The sequence below is a fragment of the Crinia signifera genome, chromosome 2 (genome assembly GCF_055691185.1).
Source record: "Crinia signifera chromosome 2, ASM5569118v1, whole genome shotgun sequence".
Lineage (NCBI taxonomy): Eukaryota > Metazoa > Chordata > Amphibia > Anura > Myobatrachidae > Crinia > Crinia signifera.
The window spans coordinates 3052212-3075088 of record NC_139218.1 but is presented as its reverse complement, the minus strand read 5'-3'; the positions used below and the strand labels follow the sequence as shown (position 1 = coordinate 3075088).

At 62.0% G+C, this 22877-nt stretch overlaps 1 protein-coding gene across 4 annotated transcripts in view; it reads right to left on the bottom strand.

The window, feature by feature from the left end:
* Window positions 1–22877, bottom strand: part of SLC22A15 (solute carrier family 22 member 15) — a 56454-nt gene that overhangs the window by 8583 nt on the left and 24994 nt on the right. For all 4 annotated transcript variants that reach the window (XM_083171451.1, XM_083171455.1, XM_083171453.1 and 1 more), the window contains 4 exons: window positions 12919–13083; window positions 12539–12668; window positions 12245–12457; window positions 12028–12168 (listed from right to left, as the gene is read on the bottom strand). In XM_083171451.1, the coding sequence (XP_083027577.1) occupies window positions 12028–12168; window positions 12245–12457; window positions 12539–12668; window positions 12919–13083 (649 nt within the window). The remainder of the gene's footprint in view (window positions 1–12027; window positions 12169–12244; window positions 12458–12538; window positions 12669–12918; window positions 13084–22877) is intronic.

The following is a 22877-nucleotide window of genomic DNA, read 5'->3' as shown; positions in this document are numbered from 1 at the left end:
AATGGGTGGGACACATCCAGCATGCCCCCATTCATCGCACGGGTATCGCCATGTACATCACGTGCATAAGGATGTTGGCAAGGGTCCGTGCTACTACATATCGATGCTGTACATTGCTGGGTGCGGGGGAATTACGGGGTTCTAGACGTGCCCGGTGCTGAGAGGAACCCCAAAGACTCCTACTGGGCAGCGCCATAACGAGATCTAGGGCCTACATGTTTTAATCTTTCTTTGAGGACATCAGGGGCCACAGGGCTAACGCAGAGAGCGAGCAAAAGAGAAAGAGCGCGAGAGCGAGCGCGAAAGAGCGAGAGCGAGAAAGAGCGAGCGAGAGCGAGAAAGAGCGAGAGCGAGCGAGAGCGAAAGAGCGAGAGCGAACGCGAAAGAGAGAGAGCGAACGTGAAAGAGAGAGAGCGAGAGCGAAAGAGCGAGAGCGAACGAGAGAGAGCGAGAGCGAAAGAGCGAGAGCGAAGAGCGAGAGCGAAAGAGAGAGAGCGAGAAAGAAAGCGCGAGCGCGAGAGAAAGCGCGAGCGCGAGAGAAAGCGCGAGCGCGAGAGAAAGCGCGAGCGCGAGAGAAAGCGAGAGCGCGCGAGAGAGCGCGAGAGAGAGAAAGCGAGAGAGAGAAAGAGAAAGAGAGAGAAAGAGAGAGAGAAAGATCGAAAGAGAGCGAGAAAGCCGAAAGAGAGAGAGCGAAAGAGCGAGAGCGAAAGAGCGAGAGCGAAAGAGCGAGAGCGAAAGAGCGAGAGCGAAAGAGAGAGCGAAAGAGAGAGCGAGAGCGAGAGCGAGAGCGAAAGAGCGAGAGCGAAAGAGAGAGCGAAAGAGAGAGCGAAAGAGAGAGCGAGAGCGAGAGCGAGCGAGAGCGAAAGAGAGCGAGAGCGAAAGAGAGCGAGAGCGAAAGAGAGCGAGAGCGAGAGAGAGCGAGAGCGAAAGAGAGAGCGAGAGCGAAAGAGAGAGCGAGAGCGAAAGAGAGAGCGAGAGCGAAAGAGAGAGCGAGAGCGAAAGAGAGAGCGAGAGCGAAAGAGAGAGCGAGAGCGAAAGAGAGAGCGAGAGCGAGAGCGAAAGAGAGAGCGAGAGCGAAAGAGAGAGCGAGAGCGAAAGAGAGAGCGAGAGCGAAAGAGAGAGCGAGAGCGAAAGAGATAGCGAGAGCGAAAGAGAGAGCGAGAGCGAAAGAGAGAGCGAGAGCGAAAGAGAGAGCGAAAGAGATAGCGAGAGCGAAAGAGAGATCGAGAGCGAAAGAGAGCGAGAGCGAAAGAGAGAGCGAGAGCGAGAGCGAAAGAGAGAACGAGAGCGAAAGAGAGAGCGAGAGCGAAAGAGAGAGCGAGAGAGCGAGAGCGAAAGAGAGAGCGAGAGCGAAAGAGAGAGCGAGAGCGAAAGAGAGAGCGAAAGCGAAAGAGAGAGAGCGAAAGAGAGAGAGCGAGAGCGAAAGAGAGAGAGCGAGAGCGAAAGAGAGAGAGCGAGAGCGAAAGAGAGAGAGCGAAAGAGAGAGAGCGAAAGAGAGAGAGCGAAAGAGAGAGAGCGAAAGAGCGAGAGCGAAAGAGAGAGAGCGAGAGCGAGAGCGAAAGAGAGAGAGCGAGAGCGCGAGAGCGAAAGAGAGAGAGCGAGAGCGAAAGAGAGAAAGCGAGAGCGAAAGAGAGAGAGCGAGAGCGAAAGAGAGAGCGAGAGCGAAAGAGAGAGCGAGAGCGAGAGCGAAAGAGAGAGCGAGAGCGAGAGCGAAAGCGAGAGCGAAAACGAGAGCGAGAGCGAAAAAGAGAGCGAGAGCGAAAGCGAGAGCGAAAACGAGAGCGAAAGAGAGAGCGAGAGCGAAAGAGAGAGCGAGAGCGAAAGAGAGAGCGAGAGCGAAAGAGAGAGCGAGAGCGAGAGCGCGAGAGCGAGAGCGAAAGAGAGAGCGAGAGCGAGAGCGAAAGAGAGAGCGAGAGCGAAAGAGAGAGCGAGAGAGAGAGCGAGAGCGAGAGAGAGAGCGAGAGCGAAAGAGAGAGCGAGAGCGAAAGAGAGAGCGAAAGCGAAAGAGAGAGCGAGAGCGAAAGAGAGAGCGAGAGCGAAAGAGAGATCGAGAGCGAAAGAGAGCGAGAGCGAAAGAGAGAGCGAGAGCGAGAGCGAAAGAGAGAGCGAGAGCGAAAGAGAGAGCGAGAGCGAAAGAGAGAGCGAGAGCGAAAGAGAGAGCGAGAGCGAAAGAGAGAGCGAGAGCGAGAGCGAAAGAGAGAGCGAGAGCGAAAGAGAGAGCGAGAGCGAAAGAGAGAGCGAGAGCGAAAGAGAGAGCGAGAGCGAGAGCGAAAGAGAGAGCGAGAGCGAAAGAGAGAGCGAGAGCGAAAGAGAGAGCGAGAGCGAAAGAGAGAGCGAGAGCGAAAGAGAGAGCGAGAGCGAAAGAGAGAGCGAAAGCGAGAGCGAAAACGAGAGCGAGAGCGAAAGAGAGAGCGAGAGCGAAAGAGAGAGCGAGAGCGAAAGAGAGAGCGAGAGCGAAAGAGAGAGCGAGAGCGAAAGAGAGAGCGAGAGCGAAAGAGAGAGCGAGAGCGAAAGAGAGAGCGAGAGCGAAAGAGAGAGCGAGAGCGAAAGAGAGCGAGAGCGAGAGAGAGCGAGAGCGAGAGCGAAAGAGAGAGCGAGAGCGAAAGAGAGAGCGAGAGCGAAAGAGAGAGCGAGAGCGAAAGAGAGAGCGAGAGCGAAAGAGAGAGCGAGAGCGAAAGAGAGAGCGAGAGCGAAAGAGAGCGAGAGCGAGAGAGAGCGAGAGCGAGAGCGAAAGAGAGAGCGAGAGCGAAAGAGAGAGCGAGAGCGAAAGAGAGAGCGAGAGCGAAAGAGAGAGCGAGAGCGAAAGAGAGAGCGAGAGCGAAAGAGAGAGCGAGAGCGAAAGAGAGAGCGAGAGCGAAAGAGAGCGAGAGCGAAAGAGAGAGCGAGAGCGAAAGAGAGAGCGAGAGCGAAAGAGAGAGCGAGAGCGAAAGAGAGAGCGAGAGCGAAAGAGAGAGCGAGAGCGAAAGAGAGAGCGAGAGCGAAAGAGAGAGCGAGAGCGAAAGAGAGCGAGAGCGAAAGAGAGCGAGAGCGAAAGAGAGCGAGAGCGAAAGAGAGAGCGAGAGCGAAAGAGAGCGAGAGCGAAAGAGAGAGCGAGAGCGAAAGAGAGAGCGAGAGCGAAAGAGAGAGCGAGAGCGAAAGAGAGAGCGAGAGCGAAAGAGGGAAAGAAAGAGAGCGAGAGCGAAAGAGAGAGCGAGAGCGAAAGAGAGAGCGAGAGCGAAAGAGAGAGCGAGAGCGAAAGAGAGCGAGAGCGAAAGAGAGAGCGAAAGCGAAAGAGAGAGAGCGAGAGCGAAAGAGAGAGCGAGAGCGAAAGAGAGAGCGAGAGCGAAAGAGAGAGCGAGAGCGAAAGAGAGAGCGAGAGCGAAAGAGAGAGCGAGAGCGAAAGCGAGAGCGAAAACGAGAGCGAGAGCGAAAGCGAGAGCGAAAACGAGAGCGAGAGCGAAAGAGAGAGCGAGAGCGAAAGAGAGAGCGAGAGCGAAAGAGAGAGCGAGAGCGAAAGAGAGAGCGAAAGAGAGAGCGAGAGCGAAAGAGAGAGCGAGAGCGAGAGAGAGAGCGAGAGCGAAAGAGAGAGCAAGAGCGAAAGAGAGAGCGAAAGAGAGAGCGAGAGCGAGAGCGAAAGAGAGAGCGAGAGCGAAAGAGAGAGCGAGAGCGAAAGAGAGAGCGAGAGCGAAAGAGAGAGCGAGAGCGAAAGAGAGAGCGAGAGCGAGAGCGAAAGAGAGCGAGAGCGAAAGAGAGCGAGAGCGAAAGAGAGCGAGAGCGAAAGAGAGCGAGAGCGAAAGAGAGAGCGAGAGTGAGAGCGAAAGAGAGAGCGAGAGCGAGAGCGAAAGAGAGAGCGAGAGCGAAAGAGAGAGCGAGAGCGAAAGAGAGAGCGAGAGCGAAAGAGAGAGCGAGAGCGAAAGAGAGAGCGAGAGCGAAAGAGAGAGCGAGAGCGAAAGAGAGAGCGAGAGCGAGAGCGAGAGAGCGAGAGCGAGAGAGCGAGAGCGAGAGAGCGAGAGCGAGAGAGCGAGAGCTAAAGAGAGAGCGAGAGCGAAAGAGCGAGCGAGAGCGAAAGAGCGAGCGAGAGCGAAAGAGCGAGCGAGAGCGAAAGAGAGAGCGAGAGCGAAAGAGAGCGAGAGCGAAAGAGAGCGAGAGCGAGAGCGAAAGAGAGCGAGAGCGAGAGCGAAAGAGAGAGCGAGAGCGAAAGAGAGAGCGAGAGCGAAAGAGAGCGAGAGCGAAAGAGAGAGCGAGAGCGAAAGAGAGAGCGAGAGCGAAAGAGAGAGCGAGAGCGAAAGAGAGAGCGAGAGCGAAAGAGAGAGAGCGAGAGCGAAAGAGAGAGAGCGAGAGCGAAAGAGAGAGAGCGAGAGCGAAAGAGAGAGAGCGAGAGCGAAAGAGAGAGAGCGAGAGCGAAAGAGAGAGCGAGAGCGAAAGAGAGAGCGAGAGCGAAAGAGAGAGCGAGAGCGAAAGAGAGAGCGAGAGCGAAAGAGAGAGAGCGAGAGCGAAAGAGAGAGCGAGAGCGAAAGAGAGAGCGAGAGCGAAAGAGAGAGCGAGAGCGAAAGAGAGAGCGAGAGCGAAAGAGAGAGCGAGAGCGAAAGAGAGAGCGAGAGCGAAAGAGAGAGAGCGAGAGCGAAAGAGAGAGAGCGAGAGCGAAAGAGAGAGCGAGAGCGAAAGAGAGAGCGAGAGCGAAAGAGAGAGCGAGAGCGAAAGAGAGAGCGAGAGCGAAAGAGAGAGCGAGAGCGAAAGCGAGAGCGAAAACGAGAGCGAGAGCGAAAGCGAGAGCGAGAGCGAGAGCGAAAGAGAGAGCGAGAGCGAAAGAGAGAGCGAGAGCGAAAGAGAGAGCGAGAGCGAAAGAGAGAGCGAGAGCGAAAGAGAGAGCGAGAGCGAAAGAGAGAGCGAGAGCGAAAGAGAGAGCGAGAGCGAAAGAGAGAGCGAAAGAGAGAGCGAGAGCGAAAGAGAGAGCGAGAGCGAGAGCGAAAGAGAGAGCGAGAGCGAAAGAGAGAGCGAAAGAGAGAGCGAGAGCGAAAGAGAGAGCGAGAGCGAGAGCGAAAGAGAGCGAGAGCGAGAGCGAAAGAGAGCGAGAGCGAAAGAGAGAGCGAGAGCGAGAGCGAAAGAGAGAGCGAGAGCGAAAGAGAGAGCGAGAGCGAAAGAGAGAGCGAGAGCGAAAGAGAGAGCGAGAGCGAAAGAGAGAGCGAGAGCGAGAGAGCGAGAGCGAGAGAGCGAGAGCGAGAGAGCGAGAGCTAAAGAGAGAGCGAGAGCTAAAGAGAGAGCGAGAGCGAAAGAGCGAGCGAGAGCGAAAGAGCGAGCGAGAGCGAAAGAGCGAGCGAGAGCGAAAGAGAGCGAAAGAGCGAGCGAGAGCGAAAGAGAGAGCGAGAGCGAAAGAGAGAGAGAGCGAAAGAGAGAGCGAGCGAGAGCGAAAGAGCGAGCGAAAGAGAGAGAGAGAGAGAAAGAGAGCGAGCGAGCGAAAGAGCGAGCGAGCGAAAGAGAGAGAGAGAGAAAGAGAGCGAGCGAGCGAAAGAGCGAGCGAGCGAAAGAGAGAGAGAGCGAAAGAGAGAGAGAGAGCGAGCGAGCGCGAAAGAGAGCGAGCGAGCGCGAAAGAGAGCGAGCGCGAAAGAGAGCGAGCGAGCGCGAAAGAGAGCGAGTGAGCGAGCGCGAAAGAGAGCGAGCGAGCGCGAAAGAGAGCGAGCGCGAAAGAGAGCGAGCGCGAAAGAGAGCGAGCGCGAAAGAGAGCGAGCGCGAAAGAGAGCGAGAGCGAAAGAGAGCGAGAGCGAAAGAGAGCGAGAGCGAAAGAGAGCGCGAGCGAAAGAGAGCGAGAGCGAGAGCGAGCGAAAGCGAAAAAGAGAGAGAGCGAGAGCGAAAGCGAGAGCGAAAGAGAGAGAGCGAGAGCGAAAGAGAGAGCGAGAGCGAAAGAGAGAGCGAGAGCGTAAGAGAGAGAGCGAGTAAGAGAGAGAGCGAGCGCGTAAGAGAGAGAGCGAGCGCGTAAGAGAGAGAGCGAGCGAAAGAGAGAGAGAGAGCGAGCGAAAGAGAGAGAGAGAGCGAGCGAAAGAGAGAGAGAGAGCGAGCGAAATAGAGAGAGAGCGAGCGAAAGAGAGAGCGCGAAAGAGAGAGAGCGAGAGCGAGAGAAAGCGAGAGAGAGAAAGCGAGAGAGAGAAAGCGAGAGAGAGAAAGCGAGAGAGAGAAAGCGAAAGAGAGAAAGCGAGAGAGAGAAAGCGAAAGAGAGCGAGAGCGAGCGAGCGAAAGCGAAAGAGAAAGAGAGAGCGAGAGCGAAAGAGAGCGAGAGCGAAAGAGAGCGAGAGCGAAAGAGAGCGAGAGCGAAAGAGAGCGAGAGCGAAAGAGAGCGAGAGCGAAAGAGAGCGAGAGCGAAAGAGAGCGAGAGCGAGCGAAAGCGAAAGAGAAAGAGAGAGAGCGAGAGCGAAAGAGAGAGCGAGAGCGAAAGAGAGAGCGAGAGCGAAAGAGAGAGCGAGAGCGAAAGAGAGAGCGAGAGCGAAAGAGAGAGCGAGAGCGAAAGAGAGAGCGAGAGCGTAAGAGAGAGAGCGAGTAAGAGAGAGAGCGAGCGCGTAAGAGAGAGAGCGAGTAAGAGAGAGAGCGAGCGCGTAAGAGAGAGAGCGAGCGAGCGAAAGAGAGAGAGAGCGAAATAGAGAGAGCGAGCGAGCGAAAGAGAGAGCGAGCGAAAGAGAGCGAGCGAAAGAGAGCGAGCGAAAGAGAGAGCGCGAAAGAGAGAGAGCGAGAGAAAGCGAGAGAAAGCGAGAGAGAGAAAGCGAGAGAGAGAAAGCGAGAGAGAGAAAGCGAAAGAGAGAAAGCGAGAGAGAGAAAGCGAGAGAGAGAAAGCGAAAGAGAGAAAGCGAGAGAGAGAAAGCGAAAGAGAGCGAGAGCGAGCGAGCGAAAGCGAAAGAGAAGAGAGCGAGAGCGAAAGAGAGCGAGAGCGAAAGAGAGCGAGAGCGAAAGAGAGCGAGAGCGAAAGAGAGCGAGAGCGAAAGAGAGCGAGAGCGAAAGAGAGCGAGAGCGAGCGAAAGCGAAAGAGAAAGAGAGAGAGCGAGAGCGAAAGAGAGAGCGAGAGCGAAAGAGAGAGCGAGAGCGAAAGAGAGAGCGAGAGCGAAAGAGAGAGCGAGAGCGAAAGAGAGAGCGAGAGCGAAAGAGAGAGCGAGAGCGTAAGAGAGAGAGCGAGTAAGAGAGAGAGCGAGCGCGTAAGAGAGAGAGCGAGTAAGAGAGAGAGCGAGCGCGTAAGAGAGAGAGCGAGCGAGCGAAAGAGAGAGAGAGCGAAATAGAGAGAGCGAGCGAGCGAAAGAGAGAGCGAGCGAAAGAGAGCGAGCGAAAGAGAGCGAGCGAAAGAGAGAGCGCGAAAGAGAGAGAGCGAGAGCAAGCGAGAGAGAGAAAGCGAGAGAGAGAAAGCGAGAGAGAGAAAGCGAAAGAGAGAAAGCGAAAGAGAGAAAGCGAAAGAGAGAAAGCGAAAGAGAGAAAGCGAAAGAGAGAAAGCGAAAGAGAGAAAGCGAAAGAGAGAAAGCGAAAGAGAGAAAGCGAAAGAGAAGCAAGCGAGAGAGCGAGAGAGCGAAACAGAGAGCGAGAGAGCGAAACAGAGAGCGAGAGAGCAAAAGAGAGAGCGAGAGAGCAAAAGAGAGAGCGAGAGAGCAAAAGAGAGAGCGAGAGAGCAAAAGAGAGAGCGAAAGCGAGAGCGAAAGAGAGAGCGAAAGCGAGAGCGAGAGCGAGAGCGAAAGAGAGAGCGAGAGCGAGAGCGAAAGCGAGAGCGAGAGCGAAAGAGAGAGCGAAAGCGAGAGTGAAAGAGAGAGCGAAAGCGAGAGCGAAAGCGAAAGCGAGAGCGAGAGCGAAAGAGAGAGCGAGAGCGAAAGAGAGAGCGAAAGAGAGCGAGAGCGAAAGAGAGCGAGAGCGAAAGAGAGCGAGAGCGAAAGAGAGCGAGAGCGAAAGAGAGCGAGAGCGAAAGAGAGCGAGAGCGAAAGAGAGCGAGAGCGAAAGAGAGCGAGAGCGAAAGAGAGAGAGCGAGAGCGAAAGAGAGCGAGAGCGAAAGAGAGAGAGCGAGAGCGAAAGAGAGCGAGAGCGAAAGAGAGCGAGAGCGAAAGAGAGCGAGAGCGGAAGAGAGCGAGCGGAAGAGAGCGAGCGGAAGAGAGCGAGCGGAAGAGAGCGAGCGGAAGAGAGCGAGCGGAAGAGAGAGAGCGGAAGAGAGAGAGAGAGCGAGAGAAAGAGAGAGAGCGAAAGAGAGAGAGAGAGCGAGAGAGAGAGAGCGAAAGAGAGAGAGAGCGAGCGAGCAAAAGAGCGAGCAAAAGAGCGAGCGAAAGAGAGAGAGAGAGCGAAAGAGAGAGAGCGAGCGCGAAAGAGAGCGAAAGAGAGCGAGAGCGAAAGAGAGCGAGAGCGAAAGAGAGCGAAAGAGAGAGAGAGAGAGAGAGCGAAAGAGAGATTCTGACATATGTGAGGTCCCTCAACGGAGGAACTATGACCTCCAATACAAATAATGCAGGCGCGGCAGGGAGGGATTCCTGTGGCCCCTGGGGGGGGGGGGGGGGCGTACATCAGAGCAAACGGCCACAGGCTGACAGGGCATCCACCATGCAAGCCCCCGGGTCGTGAGACCTGCACCCGTATAGGGTGGCTATGTGGTTGCGGCGTGATGCCATCAAGTCCACCTCGGGTCTGCCCAAACATCCGGAACACCTCCGGATAGAGGGCCCATTCGCAGGAATCCAGAGTCTGACGGCTTAGAAAGAGGGTAGGAACCACAAGTATAGCTATAGCTGCTGTATAGGGAGGGTGTAAATCTCCCAAAACTGTATATAGACGCAGGAGAGGTTCTACAGCGCTAGGTATGGAAAACCTTAGTACATACATAGAATACAAACAGTATATCAGGGAATTGTCATCTATATATAACTGAGCGATTGGTGATCACAGCTGTTATTGGTAATCTAACCAATCATTGTTCGTGTGACCGCTCCATGAGATAGGAAAGTGCAGATCACAGCGTCAGGTTCTTATAATCTCCCAGTTTAGAGGCCGCAGGAGGAGGAAGAGTCCCGGAAAATGACCCAGTGGGATCCTGATTTACTCAGAGGCAAAGGGGAGCATTCATGCGTTTTTTCTCCATGTGCAGGAAATCCGGTTTAGGATTCGCTGCACATTCGCAGGGTTCCAGAGGGCTGGAGCATTGGCTGCCAGCCCTCCCTCTCACCCTATTCAACGCCGCAGGGAGCCGGGGGACGGTGGCAGGCAGGGCCTCAGAATTTGTGGGGGGAGAAGGAGGGCTCCCGGGGTCACAGGCAGCAGAAGCTGCCCCCCTGGGAGAGCTGGCAGGGGAGGGCCCCGGGGTCACAGGCAGCAGAAGCTGCCCCCCTGGGAGAGCTGGCAGGGGAGGGAGCCGGGGGACAGTGGCAGGCAGGGGGGAGAAGGAGGGCTCCTGGGGTCACAGGCAGCAGAAGCTGCCCCCCTGGGAGAGCTGGCAGGGGAGGGAGCCGGGGGATGGTGGCAGGCAGGGGGGAGAAGGAGGGCTCCCGGGGTCACAGGCAGCAGAAGCTGCCCCCCTGGGAGAGCTGGCAGGGGAGGGAGCCGGGGGATGGTGGCAGGCAGGGGGGAGAAGGAGGGCTCCCGGGGTCACAGGCAGCAGAAGCTGCCCCCCTGGGAGAGCTGGCAGGGGAGGGAGCCGGGGGACGGTGGCAGGCAGGGGGGAGAAGGAGGGCTCCCGGGGTCACAGGCAGCAGAAGCTGCCCCCCCTGGGAGAGCTGGCAGGGGAGGGAGCCGGGGGATGGTGGCAGGCAGGGGGGAGAAGGAGGGCTCCCGGGGTCACAGGCAGCAGAAGCTGCCCCCCTGGGAGAGCTGGCAGGGGAGGGAGCCGGGGGATGGTGGCAGGCAGGGGGGAGAAGGAGGGCTCCCGGGGTCACAGGCAGCAGAAGCTGCCCCCCTGGGAGAGCTGGCAGGGGAGGGAGCCGGGGGATGGTGGCAGGCAGGGGGGAGAAGGAGGGCTCCCGGGGTCACAGGCAGCAGAAGCTGCCCCCCTGGGAGAGCTGGCAGGGGAGGGAGCCACTTCACTGGTCCCGCTCGTAATAAGCCGGGACCAGTGTGAAGTGAATATATGAATATCTAATGAGCGGCTCCCGGCCCCCTGCTAGTGAATGTGTAAATAAAAATGAAATACGTATTAATGTGCTTCAAGCACATGTATACAAATAGCAGGTCCCTTCACAGACAAAAAAATCTGATTTTTTTGACAAAAAAAAAAAAAAACCTATTTTGAAAGATCACTTTCCAGTTCACCTAAAAAAGATGTGGAACGCAAAACTGTGAATCATGGCAAAATCAGGGAGAAAGCAATTTGCCATCCTAACATTGAATCCCGGCAAATCCCAGTGTAAACCCCAGTGAAATACACCAGCGAATTGCAGCGAGCATGAAATGGAGAACTGGCCGCACTCACTTGTCGCTTTCGATAAACATTGAATAGGGGGAATCATATTTTCAGCGAGAAAGATTCACCGCAAGGAGTAAAAACAGCCCGATGGTGAATCTGGAGCACTGAATACTGGCCTGTGTGCAGGCAGTCGGTGGTATCTGTAAACCTGTGCGCAGGCAGTCGGTGTGGTATCTGTATACCTTGTGTGGCTGCAGAATGGCCGAGGCTGGTAGGATCCTAATGGAAGATTGAAATAAACTGCTCCGGAATAAGCTGCAGCCTGGTCAGGTGCATGTACGGCTCTGTGGCTCAATGCGTTTCACCGTGTTCACGCGTCTTCTTCAGGATCCCACTGGGTCATTTTCTGGGACTATTCCTCCTACACAGATTTACAAGGAATTAAAACCATCCTGCGGCCTCTAAACTGGGTGATTATAAGAACCTGACGCTGTGATCTGCACTTTCCTATCTCATGGAGCGTTCATACGAACAATGATTAGATTACCAATAACAGCTGTGATCACCAATCGCTCAGTTATATATTGATGACAATTCCCTGATATACTGTTTGTATTCTATGTGTGTATTAAGGTTTTCCATGTGGTTGTGTGTATTATTCAGTCATACCTAGCGCTGTAGAACCTCTTTCCTGTGTCTTGGTGCATGATACCAATAGCGGGCAACAGGTCAGCTGCACTACCCCCCCCCCCCCCCTCCGCATCAGTATCTGCCAGGGCGGTAGTCCGTTCCACCCAAGCAGAATCCAGGGTAGGCGGAGCCACCGCCTGGACAATGTATATATCAGCTTTAGGAAGTTCTCCAACTTCTGATCAGTGGAGTCCTTAAGGAACGAGGTTGGAATAGGGAGAGTAGAGAATCTTAGCAACATGTGCGTCCACCCTGGGGGCTGTTTCCCAGCGGGCCCTGTCCTCCTGAGGAAGGGGGTAAAGGGTGGCAAACCATCCAGGAAGGGTATAGAGGATACCGAGAGGGTATCTAGTAAGGGGCCCATTTATCAAACCATATTTGCAGCTAAATCCCCGAAAACACACGGTTTCGGGCTTTAGCCGCAAATATTAAGTATCTCCTAAAATGTATCAAAGGGAGACCTGCTGCGATCCCCCCTGCAGCGCCGCCTGCCGCATCCCCCATAGGTTTCTATGTATCAACATCGGGCAGCCCAGCTTCGCACCCCTGGGCTATCGCCATTCTGAGATGGCTACACATCGCGATAAGAGGGGTCGGCGGGGGTCAGCGAATAACCGCGCATGCGCAAGCCGGGGGGGGGCTTCCGGGTCAGGGCTTCGCAGGGACGGGCTCCTTTTGGGGTAGGGGTAGAGGAGGGGAGGAGCCTGGCACAGAGGCGGGGTAAATGAGGGGAGGAGCCAGGCATGGAGGCGGGGAGGAGCCAGGCATGGAGGCGGGGAGGAGCCAGGCATGGAGGCGGGGAGGAGCCAGGCATGGAGGCGGGGAGGAGCCTGGCTGGGAGCAGCAGAGATGTTTAACCCTTCCAGTGCTGGAATGGTTGCTCTCCCGCTCACTACCCAGCGTTAGCCCTGTGGCCCCTGAAGTATCCTGAAGAATAAATACTGATGGCATTACCTGCCGGGCACAAGCCTGGGTACCGTACCACAATCGGAGCCGGGTATATATTATAGAACAATCACCTTTTGCGGTTCATAAGGAGCATGCAGAGGGGCGATGCCGGGACCTCGGCCAGACCAGACAGCGCCAGGTTCAGGTAGACGTTGCCGCCGAATTCCGCCGTACTCAGCGTGAGGCCATAATACACCAGACTGCAGACAAACCTGGGAAACACAGGACACGCGCTCACACGTATGGTTACATGCACAGATCGCCCCTGACACGTATGTACTGGCTTACCATATATACATCATGACCAGCGTACGCTGGCGCAGCGCTGCGTGACGGCATATGGTGAAGATATTAGATTTGTGGGCGGAGCTCTTTTGCTGGGGGGTGAGGGAGAAAGGTTTGGGCTTCGCACAGTTCCAGCGTCCAATGAACATCAGCGTTTCCTGCGCTTGGTGGATCCGGCCCCTGGCGTGCAGCCAGCGGGGGGACTCCGGTATACTCCTAGAACCAGGAGAACATACACTGCTGATCATATACAGGGGAGGCATCGGACCATGGGGGGGGGGGGTTTGGGGTACTCACAGCGACAGGAGGAACACCGCCAGTCCCTGGATGTTCACCACCACAGCGAGGACCCGCCAGGAACGCACAAAGTATCCAATCAGGGCAAACTGCGCAATTCCCAGAGCGAAGAACATACTGCCCAGCGACCCTGAGCAGGAAGAGACGACACAGTGATGCCGACAGCCAGCGGCACAAGATAGAGAGATAGGGGGCCCTCCTGTACGTGCCTAAGTGACACGAGGAGGGGGGTGTCCTGTACTGAGGTAGGTGACACAGGTTGGAGGGGAGGGGGGGCACCCTGCAGCGGGGACACATCAGCCAGTGCCATATGTGGATAGATAGATAGATAGATAGAACTATTGCTGGAGACACACAGTACAGAACACAGGTGGCATTACCGGCTAGTGCCCAGTAGGTGGCGCCGATGTATTCATTAAGCAACACAAATGCCACCAGAGACATCCCGCCATTCAGGACTCCCACCAGGAAGCGGGTGCTGAGGAAGAGAGCGAACGATGGAGACAGAGCATTCAGCAGGGAGAACGCTACATCCAGAGCCAGACCTGCAAGACAAGACATCAGAAAGGGAGCGGGGTAGAGGACGGGCTTCCATGGGGCGGGGAGCAGAGGACGGGCTTCCATGGGGCGGGAAGCGGGGCAGAGAACGGCCTTCCATGGGGCGGGGAAGAGGACTGGCTTCCATGGGGCGGGGCAACGGATGGGGCTTCCATGGGGTGGGGAGCGGGGCAGAGGACGGCCTTCCATGGGGCGGGGAAGAGGACTGGCTTCCATGGGGCGGGGGAGCGGGGACAGAGGACGGCTTCCATCAGGCGGGGAAGAGAACGGGCATCCAAGGGGCGGGGAGCGGGGCAGAGGAGTGGCTTCCATCGGACGGGGAGCGGGGCAGAGGAGTGGCTTCCATCGGACGGGGAGCGGGGCAGAGGACAGGCTTCCATCAGACAGGGAGCGGGCCAGAGGACGGGCTTCAATCAGGCGGGGAAGAGAACGGGCATCCAAGGGGCGGGGAGCGGGCCAGATGACGGGCTTCCATCGGGCGGGGAGCGGGGCAGAGGACAGGCATCCATCAGGCGGGGGAGAGAACGGGCATCCAAGGGGCGGGGAGCGGGCCAGATGACGGGCTTCCATCGGGCGGGGAGCGGGGCAGAGGAGGGCTTCCATCGGGTGAGGAGCGGGACAGAGGACGGCCTTCCATGGGGCGGGGAGCAGAGGACTGGCTTCCATGGGGCGGGGCAACGGATGGGCTTCCATGGGGCGGGGAGCGGGGCAGAGGACGGCCTTCCATGGGGCGGGGAAGAGGACTGGCTTCCATGGGGCGGGGAGCGGGACAGAGGACAGGCTTCCATCAGGCGGGGAAGAGAACGGGCATCCAAGGGGCGGGAAGCGGGGCAGAGGAGTGGCTTCCATCGGACGGGGAGCGGGGCAGAGGAGGGCTTCCATCGGACGGGGAGCGGGGCAGAGGACAGGCTTCCATCAGACAGGGAGCGGGCCAGAGGACGGGCTTCAATCAGGCGGGGAAGAGAACGGGCATCCAAGGGGCGGGGAGCAGGCCAGATGACGGGCTTCCATCTGGCGGGGAGCGGGGCAGAGGACAGGCATCCATCAGGCGGGGAAGAGAACGGGCATCCAAGGGGCGGGGAGCGGGCCAGATGACGGGCTTCCATCGGGCGGGGAGCGGGGCAGAGGAGGGCTTCCATCGGGCGAGGAGCGGGACAGAGGACGGCCTTCCATGGGGCGGGGAGCAGAGGACTGGCTTCCATGGGGCGGGGCAACGGATGGGCTTCCATGGGGCGGGGAGCGGGGCAGAGGACGGCCTTCCATGGGGCGGGGAAGAGGACTGGCTTCCATCAGACAGGGAGCGGGACAGAGGACGGGCTTCCATCAGACAGGGAGCGGGACAGAGGACGGGCTTCCATCAGGCGGGGAAGAGAACGGGCATCCAAGGGGCGGGGAGCGAGCCAGATGACGGGCTTCCATCGGACGGGGAGCGGGGCAGAGGAGGGCTTCCATCGGACGGGGAGCGGGGCAGAGGAGGGCTTCCATCGGACAGGGAGCGGGGCAGAGGACAGGCTTCCATCGGACGGGTAGCGGGGCAGAGGACAGGCTTCCATCAGACGGGGAGCGGGGCAGAGGACAGGCTTCCATCGGACAGGGAGCGGGGCAGAGGAGGGCTTCCATCGGGCGGGGAAGAGAACGGGCATCCATGGGGCGGGGAGTGGGGCAGAGGACAGGCTTCCATCGGGCGGGGAGCGGGGCAGAGGAGGGCTTCCATCGGGCGGGGAGCGGGACAGAGGAGGGCTTCCATCAGGCGGGGAAGAGAACGGCCTTCCATGGGGCGGGGAGCAGAGGACTGGCTTCCATGGGGCGGGGCAACGGATGGGCTTCCATGGGGCGGGGAGCGGGGCAGAGGACGGCCTTCCATGGGGCGGGGAAGAGGACTGGCTTCCATGGGGCGGGGAGCGGGACAGAGGACGGGCTTCCATCAGACAGGGAGCGGGACAGAGGACGGGCTTCCATCAGGCGGGGAAGAGAACGGGCATCCAAGGGGCGGGGAGCGAGCCAGATGACGGGCTTCCATCGGACGGGGAGCGGGGCAGAGGAGGGCTTCCATCGGACGGGGAGCGGGGCAGAGGACAGGCTTCCATCGGACGGGGAGCGGGGCAGAGGACAGGCTTCCATCGGACAGGGAGCGGGGCAGAGGACAGGCTTCCATCAGGCGGGGAAGAGAACGGGCATCCATGGGGCGGGGAGCGGGCCAGAGGAGGGCTTCCATCGGGCGGGGAGCGGGGCAGAGGAGGGCTTCCATCGGGCGGGGAGAGGGCCAGAGGAGGGCTTCCATCGGGCGGGGAGAGGGCCAGAGGAGGGCTTCCATCAGACGGGGAGAGGGCCAGAGGAGGGCTTCCATCAGACGGGGAGCGGGACAGAGGAGGTCTTCCATCGGGCGGGGAAGAGAACGGGCATCCATGGGGCGGGGAGCGGGGCAGAGGACAGGCTTCCATCGGGCGGGGAGCGGGGCAGAGGAGGGCTTCCATCGGGCGGGGAGCGGGGCAGAGGAGGGCTTCCATGGGGCGGGGAGCGGGACAGAGGACGGGCTTCCATCAGACAGGGAGCGGGACAGAGGACGGGCTTCCATCAGACAGGGAGCGGGGCAGAGGAGGGCTTCCATCAGACAGGGAGCGGGGCAGAGGACAGGCTTCCATCAGGCGGGGAAGAGAACGGGCATCCATGGGGCGGGGAGCGGGGCAGAGGAGGGCTTCCATCGGGCGGGGAGCGGGGCAAAGGAGGGCTTCCATCGGGCGGGGAGAGGGCCAGAGGAGGGCTTCCATCAGACGGGGAGAGGGCCAGAGGACAGGCTTCCATCAGACGGGGAGAGGGCCAGAGGAGGGCTTCCATCAGACGGGGAGCGGGGCAGAGGAGGGCTTCCATCGGGCGGGGAGAGGGCCAGAGGAGGGCTTCCATCGGACGGGGAGAGGGCCAGAGGAGGGCTTCCATCAGACGGGGAGCGGGCCAGAGGACGGCTTCCATCAGACGGGGAGCGGGCCAGAGGACAGGCTTCCATCGGGCGGGGAGCGGGACAGAGGACGGGCTTCCATCAGGCGGGGAGGGGGACAGAGGAGGGCTTCCATCAGACGGGGAGAGGGCCAGAGGAGGGCTTCCATCAGACGGGGAGAGGGCCAGAGGAGGGCTTCCATCAGACGGGGAGCGGACCAGAGGACAGGCTTCCATCGGGCGGGGAGCGGGACAGAGGAGGGCTTCCATCGGGCGGGGAGCGGGGCAAAGGAGGGCTTCCATCGGGCGGGGAGCGGGGCAAAGGAGGGCTTCCATCGGGCGGGGAGCGGGCCAGAGGATGGGCTTCCATCAGGCGGGGAAGAGAACGGGCATCCATGGGGCGGGGAGCGGGGCAGAGGACAGGCTTCCATCGGGCGGGGAGCGGGACAGAGGACGGGCTTCCATCAGGCGGGGAAGAGAACGGGCATCCATGGGGCGGGGAGTGAGCCAGATGACGGGCTTCCATCGGACGGGGAGCGGGGCAGAGGAGGGCTTCCATCGGGCGGGGAGCGGGCAGAGGAGGGCTTCCATCGGGCGGGGAGCGGGGCAAAGGAGGGCTTCCATCAGACAGGGAGCGGGCCAGAGGAGGGCTTCCATCAGACAGGGAGCGGGCCAGAGGAGGGCTTCCATCAGACAGGGAGCGGGCCAGAGGAGGGCTTCCATCAGACAGGGAGCGGGCCAGAGGACAGGCTTCCATCGGGCGGGGAAGAGGACGGGCTTCCATCGGGCGGGGAGCGGGGCAGAGGACAGGCTTCCATCGAGCGGGGAGCGGGACAGAGGAGGGCTTCCATCGGGCGGGGAGCGGGGCAAAGGAGGGCTTCCATCGGGCGGGGAGCGGGCCAGAGGATGGGCTTCCATCGGGCGGGGAAGAGAACGGGCATCCATGGGGCGGGGAGCGGGGCAGAGGACAGGCTTCCATCGGGCGGGGAGCGGGGCAGAGGACAGGCTTCCATCGGGCGGGGAGCGGGACAGAGGACGGGCTTCCATCAGGCGGGGAAGAGAACAGGCATCCATGGGGCGGGGAGCGAGCCAGATGACGGGCTTCCATCGGACGGGGAGCGGGGCAGAGGAGGGCTTCCATCGGGCGGGGAGCGGGGCAAAGGAGGGCTTCCATCGGGCGGGGAGCGGGCCAGAGGAGGGCTTCCATCAGACAGGGAGCGGGCCAGAGGAGGGCTTCCATCAGACAGGGAGCGGGCCAGAGGAGGGCTTCCATCAGACAGGGAGCGGGCCAGAGGAGGGCTTCCATCAGACAGGGAGCGGGCCAGAGGAGGGCTTCCATCAGACAGGGAGCGGGCCAGAGGAGGGCTTCCATCAGACAGGGAGCGGGCCAGAGGACAGGCTTCCATCGGGCGGGGAAGAGGACGGGCTTCCATCGGGCAGGGAGCGGGACAGAGGAGGGCTTCCATCGGGCGGGGAGCGGGGCAAAGGAGGGCTTCCATCGGGCGGGGAGCGGGGCAAAGGAGGGCTTCCATCGGGCGGGGAGCGGGCCAGAGGATGGGCTTCCATCGGGCGGGGAAGAGAACGGGCATCCATGGGGCGGGGAGCGGGGCAGAGGACAGGCTTCCATCGAGCGGGGAGCGGGACAGAGGAGGGCTTCCATCGGGCGGGGAGCGGGGCAAAGGAGGGCTTCCATCGGGCGGGGAGCGGGGCAAAGGAGGGCTTCCATCGGGCGGGGAGCGGGCCAGAGGATGGGCTTCCATCGGGCGGGGAAGAGAACGGGCATCCATGGGGCGGGGAGCGGGGCAGAGGACAGGCTTCCATCGGGCGGGGAGCGGGACAGAGGACGGGCTTCCATCAGGCGGGGAAGAGAACGGGCATCCATGGGGCGGGGAGCGAGCCAGATGACGGGCTTCCATCGGACGGGGAGCGGGGCAGAGGAGGGCTTCCATCGGGCGGGGAGCGGGGCAAAGGAGGGCTTCCATCGGGCGGGGAGCGGGCCAGAGGAGGGCTTCCATCAGACAGGGAGCGGGCCAGAGGAGGGCTTCCATCAGACAGGGAGCGGGCCAGAGGAGGGCTTCCATCAGACAGGGAGCGGGCCAGAGGAGGGCTTCCATCAGACAGGGAGCGGGCCAGAGGACAGGCTTCCATCGGGCGGGGAGCGGGCCAGAGGACAGGCTTCCATCGGGCGGGGAGCGGGGCAGAGGACAGGCTTCCATCGGGCGGGGAGCGGGACAGAGGACGGGCTTCCATCGGGCGGGGAAGAGAATGGGCTTCCATGGGGCGGGGCAGAGGACGGGCTTCCATCGGGCGGGGCAGAGGAGGGGCTTCCATCGGGCGGGGCAGAGGACGGGCTTCCATCGGGCGGGGCAGAGGACGGGCTTCCATCGGGCGGGGCAGAGGACGGGCTTCCATCGGGCGGGGCAGAGGACGGGCTTCCATCGGGCGGGGCAGAGGACGGGCTTCCATCGGGCGGGGCAGAGGACGGGCTTCCATCGGGCGGGGCAGAGGACGGGCTTCCATCGGGCGGGGCAGAGGACGAGCTTCCATCAGGAGGGGCAGAGGATGGGTTCCATCGGGCGGGGAGCGGGACAGAGGACGGGCTTCCATCAGGCGGGGAGCGGGACAGAGGACGGGCTTCCATCAGGCGGGGAGCGGGACAGAGGAGGGCTTCCATCAGGCGGGGAGCGGGACAGAGGAGGCTTCCATCGGGCGGGGAGCGGGCCAGAGGAGGGCTTCCATCGGGCGGGGAGCGGGCCAGAGGATGGGCTTCCATCAGGCGGGGAAGAGAACGGGCATCCATGGGGCGGGGAGCGGGGCAGAGGACAGGCTTCCATCAGGCGGGGAAGAGAACGGGCATCCATCGGGCGGGGAGCGGGACAGAGGACGGGCTTCCATCAGGCGGGGAAGAGAACGGGCATCCATCGGGCGGGGAGCGAGCCAGATGACGGGCTTCCATCGGACGGGGAGCGGGGCAGAGGAGGGCTTCCATCGGGCGGGGAGTGGGCCAGAGGAGGGCTTCCATCAGACAGGGAGCGGGCCAGAGGAGGGCTTCCATCAGACAGGGAGCGGGCCAGAGGATGGGCTTCCATCAGGCGGGGAAGAGAACGGGCATCCATGGGGCGGGGAGCGGGGCAGAGGACAGGCTTCCATCGGGCGGGGCAGAGGATGGGCTTCCATCAGGCGGGGAAGAGAACGGGCATCCATGGGTCGGGGAGCGGGGCAGAGGAGGGCTTCCATCGGGCGGGGAGCGGGGCAGAGGAGGGCTTCCATCAGACGGGGAGCGGGCCAGAGAACGGGCTTCCATCAGGCGGGGAAGAGAACGGGCATCCATGGGGCGGGGAGCGGGGCAGAGGACAGGCTTCCATCGGGCGGGGAGCGGGGCAGAGGAGGGCTTCCATCGGGCAGGGAGCGGGGCAGAGGAGGGCTTCCATCGGGCGGGGAGCGGGACAGAGGACGGGCTTCCATCAGACAGGGAGCGGGACAGAGGACGGGCTTCCATCAGGCGGGGAAGAGAACGGGCATCCAAGGGGCGGGGAGCGAGCCAGATGACGGGCTTCCATCGGACGGGGAGCGGGCAGAGGAGGGCTTCCATCGGACGGGGAGCGGGGCAGAGGACAGGCTTCCATCGGACGGGGAGCGGGGCAGAGGACAGGCTTCCATCGGACAGGGAGCGGGGCAGAGGACAGGCTTCCATCAGGCAGGGAAGAGAACGGGCATCCATGGGGCGGGGAGCGGGCCAGAGGAGGGCTTCCATCGGGCGGGGAGCGGGGCAGAGGAGGGCTTCCATCGGGCGGGGAGAGGGCCAGAGGAGGGCTTCCATCAGAAGGGGAGAGGGCCAGAGGAGGGCTTCCATCAGACGGGGAGAGGGCCAGAGGAGGGCTTCCATCAGACGGGGAGCGGGACAGAGGAGCGCTTCCATCGGGCGGGGAAGAGAACGGGCATCCATGGGGCGGGGAGCGGGGCAGAGGACAGGCTTCCATCGGGCGGGGAGCGGGGCAGAGGAGGGCTTCCATCGGGCGGGGAGCGGGGCAGAGGGCTTCCATGGGGCGGGGAGCGGGACAGAGGACGGGCTTCCTTCAGACAGGGAGCGGGACAGAGGACGGGCTTCCATCAGACAGGGAGCGGGCCAGAGGATGGGCTTCCATCAGGCGGGGAAGAGAACGGGCATCCAAGGGGCAGGGAGCGGGCCAGATGACGGGCTTCCATCGGGCGGGGAGCGGGGAAGAGGAGGGCTTCCATCGGACGGGGAGCGGGGCAGAGGAGGGCTTCCATCGGACGGGGAGCGGGCCAGAGGAGGGCTTCCATCAGACAGGGAGCGGGGCAGAGGAGGGCTTCCATCAGACAGGGAGCGGGGCAGAGGAGGGCTTCCATCAGACAGGGAGCGGGGCAGAGGACAGGCTTCCATCAGACAGGGAGCGGGGCAGAGGACAGGCTTCCATCAGGCGGGGAAGAGAACGGGAATCCATGGGGCGGGGAGCGGGGCAGAGGAGGGCTTCCATCGGGCGGGGAGCGGGGCAAAGGAGGGCTTCCATCGGGCGGGGAGAGGGCCAGAGGAGGGCTTCCATCAGACGGGGAGAGGGCCAGAGGACAGGCTTCCATCAGACGGGGAGAGGGCCAGAGGACAGGCTTCCATCAGACGGGGAGAGGGCCAGAGGACAGGCTTCCATCAGACGGGGAGAGGGCCAGAGGAGGGCTTCCATCAGACGGGGAGCGGGGCAGAGGAGGGCTTCCATCGGGCGGGGAGAGGGCCAGAGGAGGGCTTCCATCGGACGGGGAGAGGGCCAGAGGAGGGCTTCCATCAGACGGGGAGAGGGCCAGAGGAGGGCTTCCATCAGACGGGGAGCGGGCCAGAGGACGGGCTTCCATCGGGCGGGGAGCGGGCCAGAGGACGGGCTTCCATCAGGCGGGGAGCGGGACAGAGGACGGGCTTCCATCAGGCGGGGAGCGGGACAGAGGAGGGCTTCCATCAGACGGGGAGAGGGCCAGAGGAGGGCTTCCATCAGACGGGGAGAGGGCCAGAGGAGGGCTTCCATCAGACGGGGAGCGGGGCAGAGGAGGGCTTCCATCAGACGGGGAGCGGGCCAGAGGACAGGCTTCCATCGGGCGGGGAGCGGGACAGAGGAGGGCTTCCATCGGGCGGGGAGCGGGGCAAAGGAGGGCTTCCATCGGGCGGGGAGCGGGCCAGAGGATGGGCTTCCATCAGGCGGGGAAGAGAACGGGCATCCATGGGGCGGGGAGCGGGGCAGAGGACAGGCTTCCATCGGGCGGGGAGCGGGACAGAGGACGGGCTTCCATCAGGCGGGGAAGAGAACGGGCATCCATGGGGCGGGGAGCGAGCCAGATGACGGGCTTCCATCGGACGGGGAGCGGGGCAGAGGAGGGCTTCCATCGGGCGGGGAGCGGGGCAAAGGAGGGCTTCCATCGGGCGGGGAGCGGGCCAGAGGAGGGCTTCCATCAGACAGGGAGCGGGCCAGAGGAGGGCTTCCATCAGACAGGGAGCGGGCCAGAGGACAGGCTTCCATCGGGCGGGGAAGAGGACGGGCTTCCATCGGGCGGGGAGCGGGGCAGAGGACAGGCTTCCATCGGGCGGGGAGCGGGACAGAGGACGGGCTTCCATCAGGCGGGGAAGAGAACGGGCTTCCATGGGGCGGGGCAGAGGACGGGCTTCCATGGGGCGGGGCAGAGGACGGGCTTCCATCGGGCGGGGCAGAGGACGGGCTTCCTTTGGGCGGGGCAGAGGACGGGCTTCCATCGGGCGGGGCAGAGGACGGGCTTCCATCGGGCGGGGCAGAGGACGGGCTTCCATCGGGCGGGGCAGAGGACGGGCTTCCATCGGGCGGGGCAGAGGACGGGCTTCCATCGGGCGGGGCAGAGGACGGGCTTCCATCGGGCGGGGCAGAGGACGGGCTTCCATCGGGCGGGGAGCGGGACAGAGGAGGGCTTCCATCAGACAGGGAGCGGGACAGAGGACGGGCTTCCATCAGGCGGGGAGCGGGACAGAGGAGGGCTTCCATCGGGCGGGGAGCGGGACAGAGGAGGGCTTCCATCGGGCGGGGAGCGGGGCAGAGGAGGGCTTCCATCGGGCGGGGAGCGGGCCAGAGGAGGGCTTCCATCGGGCGGGGAGCGGGACAGAGGACGGGCTCCCATCGGGCGGGGAGCGGGACAGAGGACGGGCTTCCATCAGGCGGGGAGCGGGACAGAGGAGGGCTTCCATCGGGCGGGGAGCGGGACAGAGGAGGGCTTCCATCGGGCGGGGAGCGGGCAAAGGAGGGCTTCCATCGGGCGGGGAGCGGGCCAGAGGAGGGCTTCCATCGGGCGGGGAGCGGGCCAGAGGATGGGCTTCCATCGGGCGGGGAGCGGGACAGAGGATGGGCTTCCATCGGGCGGGGAGCGGGGCAAAGGAGGGCTTCCATCGGGCGGGGAGCGGGCCAGAGGATGGGCTTCCATCGGACGGGGAGCGGGGCAGAGGAGGGCTTCCATCGGACGGGGAGCGGGGCAGAGGACAGGCTTCCATCGGACGGGGAGCGGGGCAGAGGACAGGCTTCCATCGGACGGGGAGCGGGGCAGAGGACAGGCTTCCATCGGACGGGGAGCGGGGCAGAGGACAGGCTTCCATCGGACGGGGAGCGGGGCAGAGGACAGGCTTCCATCGGACGGGGAGCGGGGCAGAGGACAGGCTTCCATCGGACGGGGAGCGGGGCAGAGGACAGGCTTCCATCGGACGGGGAGCGGGGCAGAGGACAGGCTTCCATCGGACAGGGAGCGGGGCAGAGGACAGGCTTCCATCAGGCGGGGAAGAGAACGGGCATCCATGGGGCGGGGAGCGGGCCAGAGGAGGGCTTCCATCGGG